This window comes from Natator depressus, chromosome 10 (genome assembly GCF_965152275.1).
Source record: "Natator depressus isolate rNatDep1 chromosome 10, rNatDep2.hap1, whole genome shotgun sequence".
NCBI lineage: Eukaryota > Metazoa > Chordata > Testudines > Cheloniidae > Natator > Natator depressus.
The window spans coordinates 55,750,653-55,765,547 of NC_134243.1; the positions used below are offsets into that span (position 1 = coordinate 55,750,653).

The following is a 14,895-nucleotide window of genomic DNA, read 5'->3' on the forward strand; positions in this document are numbered from 1 at the left end:
TTTCCATTTATTAATGGCCCTTTTATAACTATTTTTGCAAGAACTTGGAACATTGTTTTGCTTTACAATTGTTTTGCTTTACATTACATTTTTTAATCAAAATGTTTTCTGAAAATATAGAATAACATTTACAACAAAAATGTCAGTTACCGTAAACCTGTTTTTGTAAACAAAAAAAAGAAAAATGTTTTAAATTTAAAAAAATAAATTATGCAAAATTAAAAAGGGTTTGTTTCAAACCTTCTAAACAAAAACAACTTAATGAAATGAGTTTATTTTTCAACCATCTGTCTCTATCACTGAATTCTGATGCATGCTAGGCAGCAGAAATGCTGTTACATAAAATTTACTTTATAGTATGTAATTACATTGCTGTGCATGTGCTTTGGACGTACAAGAAGAAAAAGCTTGTGGCCTCAAGAACTTACAAAGTAAGGGCCAAATTCTGCTCTCAGATACTGGCATGTGATTTCCATTGACTTCAGTGAGACTCATGCACATGCATTTTGGGGCAGAGTTTGGCTGCACATCCCACTGGATTACAGTGGGTGATGATGTAAAGAGTTGGAGAGTGACTCACATAAACATAGGAAGGGAATTTTGCTTTTGATAGCACATTGCCTTTTTTTTTTTTAAAGAAAGAAGATGCTGAATCATTGTTTCAGAAATGTCTTGTTTCCTTTTGTTTTGGTGGTATGTTTCCTTTTAAGAATGGTCAAGTATCAGTAAAAATAGATAAGACTGTAGAAGAAATTAAATGGGCCATGAGACAAAGGAAGTCTAGATAGATGCCTGCATGATTTCACTTTATTATGACACATTGACTTTCTGGAAATACATGGAAAGCTTTTTTGGCTATCAGTTTTAGAAAATCCCTTCTAAACAATTTTCATGAAAGGCTAGGTCGGAGCTCACTGTAACAAAGGTTGTGACCAAAGCTGATGTGAATTTTTCCCCATTTATTTATTTATATACACTGAAAGTATTCATCAGTGAACCATACTCAACTCTGGGAAATCCAGGAGGACTGTAAGGACTAGGAAAAAAGATTTTGCCAGCGACTATAGGTCAGACAAACGAAACAGTGCCAAAATCTTAGTCAATGGTTTAACTGCTCTTAGAAGTAGTTTCAGTATTAGAGCAACCCATTTATGCATTTCCAAAAGTGAATTATCCTAGTGCCGCTTTGGAACAGTTTTGCTAATTGCAGGCATGTGTCCAGTTTGGGAAAGTGATAGTAATTTTCTAGTATTTAGCCAAAAGCTATTTAAACTGATTAAGATTTCAAGAAAAGTTTAAAAACCCCTCTGTTTCAAATATTTTTGAAAGTTGAGGAATAAATAAGATTTAGTTTTTAAATGTTACCTGTGGTATTGTACCTGCTCCCCATTTAGGCTGATTTTGAGGCAACACTAACGATATGTGACATATATAATAAAGCGCTTCCTAGATCTCAAAGTGCTTTCCTGAACTAGGTAATCTTTAATATTCACATCGTGCAGATGAGGAAATTGAGGCAGAAATGGGGTAAAACATTCAGAAGTGTCTGTTGATTTTGGTTTCAGAGTGGTAGCCGTGTTAGTCTGTATCAGCAAAAACAATGAGGAGTTCTTGTGGCACCTTAGAGACTAACAAATGTATTTGGGCATTAGCTTTCGTGGGCTAAAACCCATTTCATCAGATGCATGGAGTGAAAAATACAGTAAGCAGTATAAATATTACAGCACATGAAAAGATGGGAGTTGCCTTACCAAGAGGCGTGTGTGTGGCGGGGGTCACTGCTAACGAAGCCAATTCAATTAAGGTGGAAGTGGCTTATTCTCAATTGTTGACAAGAAGGGATGAATATAAAGAGAGGGAAAATTACTTTTGTAGTGCTAACGAGGCCAATGCAATCAAGGTAGATGTCACCCATTTCCAAAAGTTGACAAGAAGGTGTGAGTATCAGCAGAGGGAAAATTACTTTTTGTAGTGACCCATCCACTCCCAGTCTTTATTCAGGCCTAATTTGATGGTGTCCAGTTTGCAAATTAATTCCAGTTCTGCAGTTTCTTGTTGAAGTCTGTTTTTGAAGTTTTTTTGTTGAAGAATTTGTTAGTCTCTAAGGTGCCACAAGGACTCCTTGTTGTTTTTGTTGATTTTGGTTGCTCTATTTGAGACAGCTGCAAGGGTTCCGTGCTTCTGGAAATCAGCCCTTAGTTACTCAAATTTGAGCAACAAAAATTGGTGACTTGTTTTGAAATTTTTGCTCTTACACTCTCTGAGCCTCAGTTTCTGTAGTGCTGCTGTCCTTTTCATCACTTGCTGGCTGGACAAAAATATTGAGGGTTATAGTGTCATGTTAATGGGGTTGGGGTTTTTAACTGGAGCTTAATGGTACTCTAGCTAGGTAGTTAAAATCCTGTATATTGAGTTGAAAATTTTACCATTGCACTAAGATTCAGGACTAAAAGTGGCAGGTTATCATCCTGTTTCCTCTCTGTTTCTCACTGATGGGCGAGCACTGTTTGCTGAGAAGGTATCTGTTATGAATCTGTCAGGTTGAGGCAGTAAAATTTTTGAAAATCTACCTTTATTGAAAATTTTTAACACTTTAAGCTAGCTAGCCTGATAGCTGAGTAAAATAATTTGTCACTAGCTTGATGCTTTCTTTCTGTGCCAGTGTACTGTGAAAAGGAGGTGACGTAAAAAACTTACACAATTATGGGTTCTAGTTTTTGTTTACCTTCAACATATTAGAAAGTTAAACATTCTACCAATATGAGATTGATTTATCTAGTTCATTTCTGTGGGCCCTATCACAGTTGTATCTGAAAGCTTAAATTAGTAGGTGTAAATAAGTATTGCTTCACCTGAGCTCTGGTCCTAAATGTTTGTCTTCACAATTGGAGCTGGTTAAGAGTGTGTGTGTGTGTTCCACAAAAACTTTTCAAAACTGTCACCCTATTTTTTTATACATATTTCTCACCAGCTCTGTTACTGACCAAAACACAAGATGTAAGTTTTGCAAAAAATGCTTGAAATTTTGGATCTGTTTTTTAAATCAAAAGTTGTGATTTTGATAAAAAATTGCATTTTGAAAATTGTCCCCAATCCCTACTCATAGCATCCCTATTTGGTAAGGAGCTACTATTATCCCAATAATAATGATAAATGGGGAACTTCAGTGCAAAGACACAAGGAGATGAAGTACCTTGCCCAAAGTCCCATGAGAAGTCTGTGGTAGAGGTGGGACATGAACCCAGGTCTCCTCAGTCCCACTCCAAGACCATCCTTCCTCCTTGAACATGCTTTTAAAATATATTCAAAGCAACACATTTTCAATGAACCTATGTGTAGCATTTTTGGAAGGATCAGCAAGCACAGGGCAGACACTCCGATATCATGGTGGGAGGTGTGATTAAAAACTACTAGATACATGAGAGTTGCTGGGGAATTTTGTAAGAAGCTAAAATCTGGGGCAATGGTGAATGTGACCTTTTTCCTGGAGTCTCTCCTTTTGAAACTCAGATGCTCATGCTGTTCTTAAAGCTTTTCTTGACCAGGCAATAATATGGGTGTGTGATAAATGGGGGTAGGGAATGGGAAACTTAAAAACTGATTGTAGCCTCTGATAAAAGAAAAGGAATAAACCCAAGGGAATGGATAGGGTTTTGTGGTGCCTTCAAAGTCTTGCACTTGGTTTTGTAGCATCATGATTAATTTTTGTGTTTGTGTATATTTTTTGTAGTGACACATTGTAGCATGCTGCAAAGGTTACAACTGGGTTTAAGAGGACACGGAGCCTACACAACTTTCAGTCCCCCCATCAGAGCACTCAAAATATCTGTTTTTCAGGCAGGCTGCACAAAAATATTGTCTGGGTCACGTTTTATATTATATTTTTAATATATTCATATATAAATGGTTTATAAAGGTTAAAGGTATCATAAGTGTTATCAGACTGTTATAGACCTAAGCAGTATGTATTATAGATTATTATTAGCACATCAGCAGAATGTGTTATAAATGCTTGTGACCTTAATCTATATAAAGAAATAAATATTCAAAAAAAAGCAAAGAATCAGTGTTGACCTGTTGTCTCTTACCAACTCTTATGTACATATGATAGTTCACAATGATTCAAAAGAGACAGACTAGCAAATGGGCTTTTTCCTACCATCACACTGTAACTTTTAGAAGTAGCCAAGACCTCATTAAGGCAGTGCATTTCTCAGCTAGTGCAAGATTGTTTTGAATAGTGTATTTTCCTAGCTTTGTCCTGTCCAACTTTTAATGACTCAAGAGCTGAGGTTTTCACTGTTTCCCCCGGGTGACTCTTCCATAACTTTAAAGTAGAAAATACAGTGATATAAAAATAAGAAAAAAAAAGATTACTTTTTGGCAACCCATCAGTGAATATTTTGATCTTTTTACTCATGTATTGTCCGCAGTTAGTAGGGACAGGGTGTACAGGAAATGATTTATGTGCCAGAAATACAGATAGGCAAGAACATGATCTCAAGACTGCAGAAGGAAGAACAAGCAAGTTCAAAACCTCAGACTGTCAGAAGACGTGTGCCAAAATAAAAATTAATTTAAAAAAATCAGCGACATTTAAAAAAAAAATCAAGTCAGAGTCTGAGCTGGTGTAAATTGATATTGCTCCTCTGACATTCAATGGAATGATGTTGATTTATGTCAGCTGAGGAGCTGGCCCTTGTTATTTAGGAGGTATAGGGTGATAGATTTCATTTTTAAAGTTGCAATCCCCTAGCCTTGATTGTTCTGACATTATTATGATGTAGTTAACTCTTGTTGCACTGAAGCCATTACTGAATTTTCAGAGCTAATGCGTTCTGTATTTCAAACCTAACATTATAACTTTGATTAGTGTTTGGCAGTGGGGTAGCATTCTGTCCCATCCTTACAATTATGTCTCGGTAACTCTCAGTGGTATTTCTAGGGTGCGTAAGTGTGTGTGTGTCATTGTGTTTGTTTTAAAACAATATTTGAATTCCCTTGGAGATCTCAGGGGGGGTGGGTGAACAAAAAAAAACAGATGGCTATTTGGCTGGAAGCATTGTTTTAGCAAGCTCATTATAATGATTTAATAAAGATAAAGCAATTTGTGACACGTGGATGTGGCTTTGGCACAATGTATGGCCAACTGGGAGAGACTTAGGCTTCAATGCCTCCATCAGCCAAACAGATACATCTCTGTAGACAGAGGGTGGATAATGACCAGGCAGCTCCTATGTCAGACCTTTAGTACGCTGTCTTCTGCTATAAAAAAAACTGCTCCTTCACCTGACATAAATATATGAAAACCAACACACAATTTCAGCAATAGCTCTCTTTTCACTGCTTTTTTCCAAAATAAAGTAGATACAGATGAATTAGTTAATCAATGGTACTTGTTGCTTTTGTAGAATTCTGAGCCCATTCTTTGAAATCTATTGCTTCTCAGTAGAGAAACTTGACATGCTGGTCTAGTTCTTTGTGTGACATCCCATAGTCTAAGTACACACACATGCATTTTTGGTGTCTTGGACATTGTTGTTGTTTAGTTTCAAGAATATTGCAGCTGGGACTAAGACACAAGTTAAAATACCCAGTAATGGAAATAATAGAATTGTATGTAGATAGGAAGAAAAAATAAACAAACCATAGATGGAATGAGTTTTAAATATAAGCTAAGAAATAACTGTGGCCAGCTTTTAACATTTCATGCAAGTGTTTGAGTTTCAACTGTGTTGAATCTGAGCCCAGTAAATAGAATAATACAAAGCTATTGTGAAAGGGAAATGACTAAATTTGGTTTATTGTATTTCTCTTGAAATATCATTTGATTGAAAAAATGACAGTTCAGTAACAAAGTTGCTTATTTTGGACAACTATTACCCCATTAACTCCACAAAGCTCATGAATGTATTCTTTCCTTGGATACTTCAGATTTTAATGTTATTGTAAATAATAATTACAATTTTAGTTATGACCATGGCATAAATGTACTCATTTGTTTCTTGATCTTACATTTCTATGGTGCTCATCACTGTAATACCAACATTAGGGCCAGAGCTAGGTGAAATTTTTCTGACAAATAGGGTATTTGCCAAAAAAATCCATTTTTTGGTCAACCCACAATTATTCACAGATTTGACATGAATTTGTGAAATAGTTTTGGCCCCAAATTTTTGGGGGACTTGGATTGTGTGTGGCATACTAAACAGGGTGGTTGTTTTTTTATTCGATAATTTTGTTTTTCAATTTTTGGATTCAGCTGGACCTGACCTTTTTTTTTTTTTTTTTTTTTTTAAAATTCAGAACGGTCAAGTAATCAAAAAGCCCCAGCAATATTCACCCAGCTCTACGTGGGACTTGATCCTACCAAGCCATTACTCATGATCCCCTGTAGCAGGATCCCTTGCATGACTTTTGGTGAGCAAGTAGATAAGTCACTGCAGTAGTGCTATTCCAGATGCTGCACAAAGTAGCTGAGGCAATTGGCACGCTTAGCTCCAATGTGTTCACTGCCTGCTTCTGTCTGTAATATGGGAAGGGCCAGGCAATCCACATGGTGATTGCTCAGAGGCATATTCCCTCGTGACTTTTGCTGGTGAGGTCCCTCTCATGGCAAGATTTCTACTGAAGAACAGGTGTTTTGACTGCACAGGACAGCGACAATTCCTCTACTGTGCTTCTAATTCCTAACCTACGTAGCAGAAGAGATGCCTCCTGTAACATAGCTTTTTGGATCTGAGCTTGGGACATCTTTATTAGACTTGTAAAAGCAATTAATAAAGAAGAAAGTGATAATTATCTCGCTGGAAATCGTAATATAACACCCCTGTTCTTTATTGTAATAGATGTGTCCTGAAAGCAGCAGAAATATCAGAGAGGTACAGTGTGCATCATACAACAACAAACCATTTATGGGTCGATTTTATGAGTGGGAACCTTTTGCAGAAGGTAAGAAGTCAAATCCATTTTATGGTTATTACATGTAGTGCATTTTGGAAAGGGAAACATCTTTAACTCAGGAAATATCAACAGGCTTTAACTGTCCTTAAACCCTGTTGACCTTCCTCTCTTCATCCACTGTAGTATATGTGACTGATAAAAGCCTAACACCAATATTTCCTAGTTACCTCCTTAGTTAGTACAACCAGAGGTGACTGTTTTCAACTTCTGTATCTTCTCTTTTGCTTTCTTACATTTGGAGGCCATGTCCTCAACTGGTGTAAACAGAGTGTCGCTCCATTTAAGTAAATGGAGCTAAACAATTTTACATCAGATTAGCATCTTGCCCATGGTTCTTACAATCTTACTCAAGATTCTCTGGATAATGCATTCGCTTTCTATGGACATCTTCAGCAGTTGGGATAGGGAACAGCAGAGGATAACTGTGCTAGGAATTTGCCCAGCTGGGACTAGAACTGAACACCCTGGGATATAAAAGCAACAGCAGCTTACTAGTAGCTTGCCATCTCTAGTCGGAAGTTGGCCTGGAGGTGAGGGGGGTTAGAACCCCTCTCTTCTAGAGACTATATTTTGAACTTTGAGGTTGCAATTATTTATTTATTCATCTTCGGGTAAGCAATGGTTGGGCCCCCCTCAGGCGAGATCTGTGATTATCACTGTATAAATATTTATGGTGTATATAGAAATGTATTCTTCAAATATTTCTTTGTGGCTGAGAGAAGGCTAGTTCATGTTATGCTTTATTAACTTTGTCAAGAAGACAGTGAAGACATCAGTGGAACAAAGAGAACTCAAGCACAGAGAAGTATGTGCACTAGTAGGGCAAGATCCTCCCTGCTGACTGCTGGGTAAAAGGGCTGGAGATGCCTAAAAAGCCTTGTATCTGGCTGCAGGAGGATTTCTCAGGTTGCAGAGATTGTGGAAGACAACTGGCGGGCTGCTTCTGAGGTACCGCTCATACGGTCTGGTGTAGGTGGTGTCTCAGGGTTTGGACTGCATCACTATGGAGTTTCTAGACAGTGCTGTGGGCCTATTATGTTCTAGCTTCTGGAGCAGCTCCGGATTACAAGGGAGCAAAGGAGACTTAAAGTCAGCACTGTCCCCCTTCCCACTGGGCTATGATTTCTGTGCTGCACCTCTGAGTGTAGCAGAGACTGTCACCCTGAAATTTGAAAGTGGAGCATGTTAAGAGTTTTTTGATCCACCCATTTTCCTCTTTTAGTATTTATTTTAAATCTTTACCTCAGGCCACTCACTCTGGCTGTTCTCAGCTCTGGAGAGCCCTGTATTATTCCTGTCACTTGGATTGTGGTAACACTGCAAAACATGCAGCAAAGAGATGGACTCTGCCCTGAGAAACTCACAATCTAGAGAAGAGAATGTATTTGGATGTTTTAATTAGATCTTTTTTCTTATTAGCTGTGCTCCCTGCTTCTTCAACTGCCCCTTCTTCAACATAATGCAACACTCAGTAGTTGAAGTAACACATTATGCCACAGCCAGATTAACTTGAATAGATGGTTTCTTAGTAGCTAAATCTACTTTACTGGATACTGTGACCCTCTCTTTTGGTTAATGTCTGTAGGTATTTCTCTCTCTGTATCAGGCTTTTCAGTCACATCGGCAGGTTCCAATGGAGCTATCCATAACAGTCATTAATTCAAAGAGGTATTTTTACTTTCACACTCTGCCCCTTTAAAACCTGAAGTCAGCGTAGCCACAATGTTGCCTGTTGTGTGCATATCTTCCATTTAGAGATCTTTTGTGCTCTCTAGTTAAATAGTCTAGACTGAACCTACTAATTAGCTACTTGGGTTTGTTTTACTTAATCCCAGGTTTAGCACTATGCTGTTGATGGAGTAGCATTGCTTTCCCTAATCCAAACAGGAAAAAGATTCCTAAGATTTTTCTTAGAATGTCATAAGCATTCTCTTTGCCACTTTGGGAGTCTAGTGTCTTCGAGCCAAAGATTAATTTAATTTTTTCTCCCTCCTCATCCAAAAATGTCTAGCAAATGGAGAGAGAGAAATTTTCATATTGATGTTTAATAATGTTTTAACTAATGATTTGTGTCTGTGTAGCACTGTAAATTGACACTCACAAACATTCCTTATATAGTATAGGAACATTCGTCTACTAGGTAGCTTCTAGATTGGATTATAAAAAATTTCTGAATAATAATAATAATTAATAAATAAAGTGATGCATTTTCAAATGCACCAATTTCTTCTTGGGTTGCGATTCTGCACCCCGCATGTTAAGTAGAACTTAGATACATGAGAAGACCTACTGAAATACTACATAGTCTGAATTGGAAGACTGGGGCCTTAATTTATAAAAGGCCTACTTTTAAATGGAAGTGGAGTAGGACAGAATATGCTGAAATACACGTTCAGGGAATGGAATTCTTAAAGTGAGTGAAACACATTTGGAGTGCTAATTGTTTCTTTCCTCGTCCTTGAACTCAGTTATATTATTATTCCCCACTACAACCTGCATTTGAAAAAAATGATGGTGCAATTAGGGAATGAGTCTTTACAACTTCTTGGCTGACCATTCCTAAGAACAAGTATTTTTAAAGGATATGTTGTTGCTGCTGTTAGCTATGAAGAGGAGGTGGAATATTATTGATTTTTGTAAAAGCCCAGAGATGGTAAATTGTGACTCCTTTGAAGATGAACATGTGGGCCTGCTGACATGGAATACAAATCAACCTGCTGTATGGTGGAGGCAGGAAGTAAGATTTCATTTCAGTGAGGGAGGGTCCCATCAAGCTGGCTCAGTGCAGGTCTCCTCTATTTGTATACCACTTCTTGAAGGGCACAACCTGGAAGAGGTACTCATTGCTGGAAAAAATCTGTGGTTCACATATTTTTAATCACATTAGTCTTGCTTTTTATATATATATAAAATAAGGGAGCTGTCCTACTGCTAAAGGTTGCTTATCTACAATATCACCTGGTGAGATGGATAAAGTAAGTTTCAGCAAAAATATGTATATCCGTGCAAGTCTCTTGTAATTAAAATCACACTTGTTTCAATCTCCCCCTTTTTATTTGCTGAGTGTGAAATTGTAATTTTGTTGGAAGTATTGCATAAAGTGATTTAGGAATCTAAGAATTTACAAGTATTGACAGGTTCTAGTTATTATTGGTACTTGAATATAAGAGGAACTGCCCTCATTTAGCTGAAGCTTAACTCATAATCTTTTCATTTCTAAACTTTCATGGCTTAGCCCTTTAAAATACTGTAAGGAATGATTGTTTGGTTATTTAAATAGGTGTGACATTTTCCCAAAGAACTTTCAGAGGTACTATGCCTCCAGAAAGAGAATGCAATATATCGGCTACAGATCAGTACACTATATTGGTCATAGATGCAGTATGCTGGCCATAGGATAGCGTGGCTTATTTTTCTGATCTATAACTTTTTGCTTGTTATCTGTTTGCCCAAGTAATGAATTACAAACATACTCACTACATGCATCACAGATAGTCACTCTCTACATCAAAACTGTTCTCCAGAACAGGGGAATCCGTCACAAGGACTGATTTGGGCAATTCCCCTCTCTCATATTTTAATCCTTTTATATGGATAATCACTACATGCAGAGCCATAAAACTCCTCCAGTTGAATGCACAGTGGCAAAACCTCCATCTTGAAAGAGCAAAAGATTGAATTCTTCAGTCCTTCCTTGACCTTTTCTTGGGGGAAACTCCCATTATGGTCCAGGAGTGTTGCAAGAGCGTGAGGGTTCCTTTTTTCCTGACCCAGGAATAGACACATACCTCTTCATGCCTTCCCTGTGCTAGGAAATAGCATCATTTCATCAACTGCTTTAGCTGAAAAGGTGTAAGCAAAGGCATTGTTGACCTTGCCTACATGTACGGCTAAACTTGGGTCAACACCACATCAGCTAAACCAGTTGCTGACACCTGAGTGGTGAAATGGTGTTAACCATTGGATTAGCCAAGGCTTCAGTCCTGGCTTTAATTCCAGCGGCATGCTGCAATTAGTTTTACTTCTGTATTTAAAAGCATCAACAGGGAAGTTTCTACAGTCGATGTTGTGTTGTTTCTTAATTTAAATTTAAATTTACCCTGTGGTATGTGGTGGCACTGAGGGAAAGCCCAGAGAGCTGAACCCCTTTTACCCACCACATTGTGCAATCATGAAGAAGCAGGGCAAGTACACTCTTAGCACATGAGTGCTAAGAAGGAGGCCTCTTGGCACAAGATGGCCCCAAAGGATCATGATACATAGGGGTTGCCAGGTGTCTGGTTTTCAACTGGGACGCCCAGTTAAAAAGGGACCCTGGCAGCTCTGGTCAGCACAACTGACCAGGCCACTAAATGTCCGGTTGGCAGTGCAGTGGGGCTAAGGCAGGTTGCTTTCCTGCCCTGGCTCTGGCGGCTCCTCAAAGCAGCTGGCATATTCCAGCTCCTAGGCGTAGGGGTGGCCACGGGGGCTCTGCACATTGCCCCTGACCCGAACAGTGGCTCTGCAGCTCCCATAGGCCAGGAACCGTGGTCAATGGGAGCTGCGGGGATGGTCCCTGCGGGCGTGGGCAGCACGCAGAGATCCCTGGTCCCTCTGCCTAGGAGCCGGACACGCCAGCCACTTCTGGGAGCTGCCTGAGGTATGTGCCACCTGGCTGGAGCCCAATCCCCGCCCCCAATTTCCTGCCCCAGCCCTGAGCCCCCTCCCGTACCCCAACCCCCTGCCTCAGGTCTGAGCCCCCTCCCACACTCTGAACCCCTCAGCCCACCCCCCAGCCTGGAGCCCCCTACTGCACCCTGAACTCCTCATCCCTGGCTCCACCGTGGAGCCCTCACACACTCCTGCACCCAACCCCCCTGCCCCAGTCCAGAGCCCCTTCCTACACCTAGAACCCCTCATTTCTGTCTCCACCCTGGAGCCTGCACTCCCAGCTGGAGCCCTCACCCCGTCCTGGACCCCAACCCCCTGCCCCAGCCCAGTGAAAGTGAGTAAGGGTAGGGGAGAGTGGGGGAGAGTGAATGACAGAGGGAGGAGGGATGGAGTGAGTGGCCAGTGGGGTCTTGGGGAAGGTTGGGGTAGGGGGTGGGGAAGGGTGTTTGGTTTTGTGCAATTAGAAAGTTGGCAACCCTAATGATACACAAGCTTAGGGGTCTGGTCCCATCTCCTGGTATGCATGCTACAATTGACAGTATACAGTAGGCAGTGTGTGTGCTGCTACTCTGAGGAGGTGATACTTAGACCACATCCTCTGCACCCCCAGCCCCTTCCCCACAGCAGCCCTGTCTCATTCTGCTCTGAGCTAGCAGAGACAACTCAAGGGACTTAACACACAACCACCACCATTTCTCTTTCCTTCCCCCACATTGCACAATCCCAGGGAAGAAGGATTTGGGGGGAGCATTTTGCCCCTAATGTTTATGTTGGAGCAGTGAGAGCGCTTAAACCATGATTTTCAGCCCAGCCTTGATGGTGGAGTTATGTATAATTAGTATTATTTTTAAAAAAATTCAATTTTTTTTATTTCTCCCTTCTTTAGATTGGTGCAGTTGCAGTTCTGAACTGTATTTTATATACTTCTGCTCCAACACAAACTTCTGTCTTTATTTAAAAAAAAAAAACATTAAAGGGACTATAAACCCTATCAATTTAGACTCTCTAGTTGATGTTGGAGGAACAATGGCACAGGACAGGTTTTGGGAGAAAAGTCCTATTGTGAAAAGGAAAAGTCTGAATAAAAGGAGGAGTAGAATAAAAACAGCAAGCAATTTTAAAATTACCGTAACAACAAATTTTCTAATTATTTAAATCATATGTAATTGTAGTCATGTTTGTTTTGGGTTAGGGGGAAAAGGTTCTTTAACCTATAAAGAACCCCTAATATATTTTGATGGCTTATGAACAGGTAACTGAAGGTTGAAGAAGAAGCAGAATTGCTAATTCCTTTAAAAATGTATGGGTTTATCTGACCACAATAGAGACTGTCAAGGCACTTGAGCTAATGCTATTTTTTGGTGGGGAAGAGGGGAGGAATAGTTGAAGATCCCAGTTCATTTCAGAAAAGCTGTGCAGGTTTAAAGGTGAAATGAAGTACTTTTTAAATCAATCAAAATCCTACCTCTATAGCAGAACACTCAGGTAATCGCACATATTCCAAATACATGTTGAAACACAAAGTTTGAAAATCAGTTCTTCCCTGATGCACCTGCCAACTATGGCCGTTGGTTCACTTTCAGTTCCATTTGCTAGTGATGTATTAGTTGGTAAACCCCTGATATAGCATTGCCAGCAATGGATTAGATGTGACTGATAATGCAGAGGAAACACAAAACCCTGAACTCAGGACTTGGCAGATAAGTAATGGGGGAAAGGACTTTCAACTAGTAGGCTTTTAAAATACTATGTGTTTTGAATTTGAAAGGCTAAACATACAGGGCTTATTTATGGCTTGTAAGAGCGTCATCTGTGCTGGGGAGGGGAGGGATTGAATGCACGTGAGGGGACATGAGACATGCCTTTGAAAGGGCAAAGGTGCTGTGGGTATTGTGTGGGTGGCATTACAATCTCTGCTGGTTCAAGAAGTGTAGCTGTGGTGGGAGTTATTCCAGCATTCTGATTAGGAGAGGTGGGAGAGATTGCTCTTGTGCCCCTCCTGCATTCCACCCTGGCCTTGCTAAACCAGCTTGGGGAGCCAGGGAAGGGCTTCCTCTCCCTTTGGTAGGGAACCTGCAAAGGGGGAGGCATAACTGAGCCCTTACTGTGTTGAATGTGAAATCTTTAAGAATTTAGCTTTTTGTTTTTTTTATAAACAAGCGTTGCAGTTTACAGGCAGACTTCCTGAAGAGATCACACCTTACCAGCAAGACAGGTTGGGAACTTGGGAGATGTGATATTCCCGGCACGTTTGCTTCTGGTGGGTAGTTGTACTTGACCTACAGTGTCCCGATTTTTAAAATAAGTGTTTCCAATTTTGCAGACCAACGCTTCAAAACTGGGACATTGTAGGTTAAGGAGAACAGCCCACAAGGAAAAGCTTCAGAGGCCAGCTTTCAGCGATTTTTTTTTTTTTTTTTTGATAAAAACAGAGAATTTGCTTCTTTTTGAAATGTTTCTATTTTGGGGAGAAAAAAACCATAACCTGAAAAGGTTTTCTGATCCCTGGAGCAGAGTTTCAGCATGGCTGGGAGCGAGCAACCTGAATGGAGGTTACTGCAACATTGAAGCTGCAGCAGGGGCTATAGAGTAGTGCTGCTCCTGCTGCTTCCTGTTCTGTGGAATATTTCTTCTGCCTTGCTTCCCTGGACATCTCTGTTGCCAAACCCAGCTACTCAAGGAAGGGGGGGATTTACCTCCTGTGCTTTTAAATGCATGAGCATGCAGGCTTCTTCCAACTAACCATTTATGGGATCCTGTAATGATATTTAGGGTTTAACAGATTTTTCAGCATATTTGGACTTTGCTGTTTTTTGGACTGTTTCTTCTATCATCACTTTCACCTCCGCACTCCCTCCTGCAGCCTTTATGTGCATTGAATTCATGCTGGAGCTGGCCGAAGTTCTGTGAGTGCAGCGACATCCTTTTTTAACACTTTCTAGTACCTTAACTTCTAGTTGAAGACGTTCTCCTGCTGAAGTTCTATAGCATATGGGCTCTAAACAAAATGAAATCTATTACTTGCTGAGGCGTGCAGCAGATACTGTACTTGGTGCAACTTCGGCATGTCGTAAATGCTTCTTATTCCTCACTATCCAGAGTGGTTTTAATAGCAAAAAATAGTCTTGGGATTTTATCATTCTGCTCTGCCAAACGGCTGCGTTTATTTATTCATATTTATTTTGCTGGATTTCTAACAAGAAATTTCACTGTTTGTGATTCAACAAAGACAGCTTAGTATAGCAGGTCATAAAATCAGTAAGTAGCACTCTGTAATAATGG

General features: G+C 39.9%; 1 protein-coding gene across 2 annotated transcripts in view; it reads left to right on the plus strand.

Moving 5' to 3' along the window:
- Positions 1–14,895, plus strand: part of THSD4 (thrombospondin type 1 domain containing 4) — a 600,975-nt gene that overhangs the window by 116,542 nt on the left and 469,538 nt on the right. For both annotated transcript variants that reach the window (XM_074966229.1, XM_074966230.1), the window contains exon 6: positions 6,849–6,951. In XM_074966229.1, the coding sequence (XP_074822330.1) occupies positions 6,849–6,951 (103 nt within the window). The remainder of the gene's footprint in view (positions 1–6,848; positions 6,952–14,895) is intronic.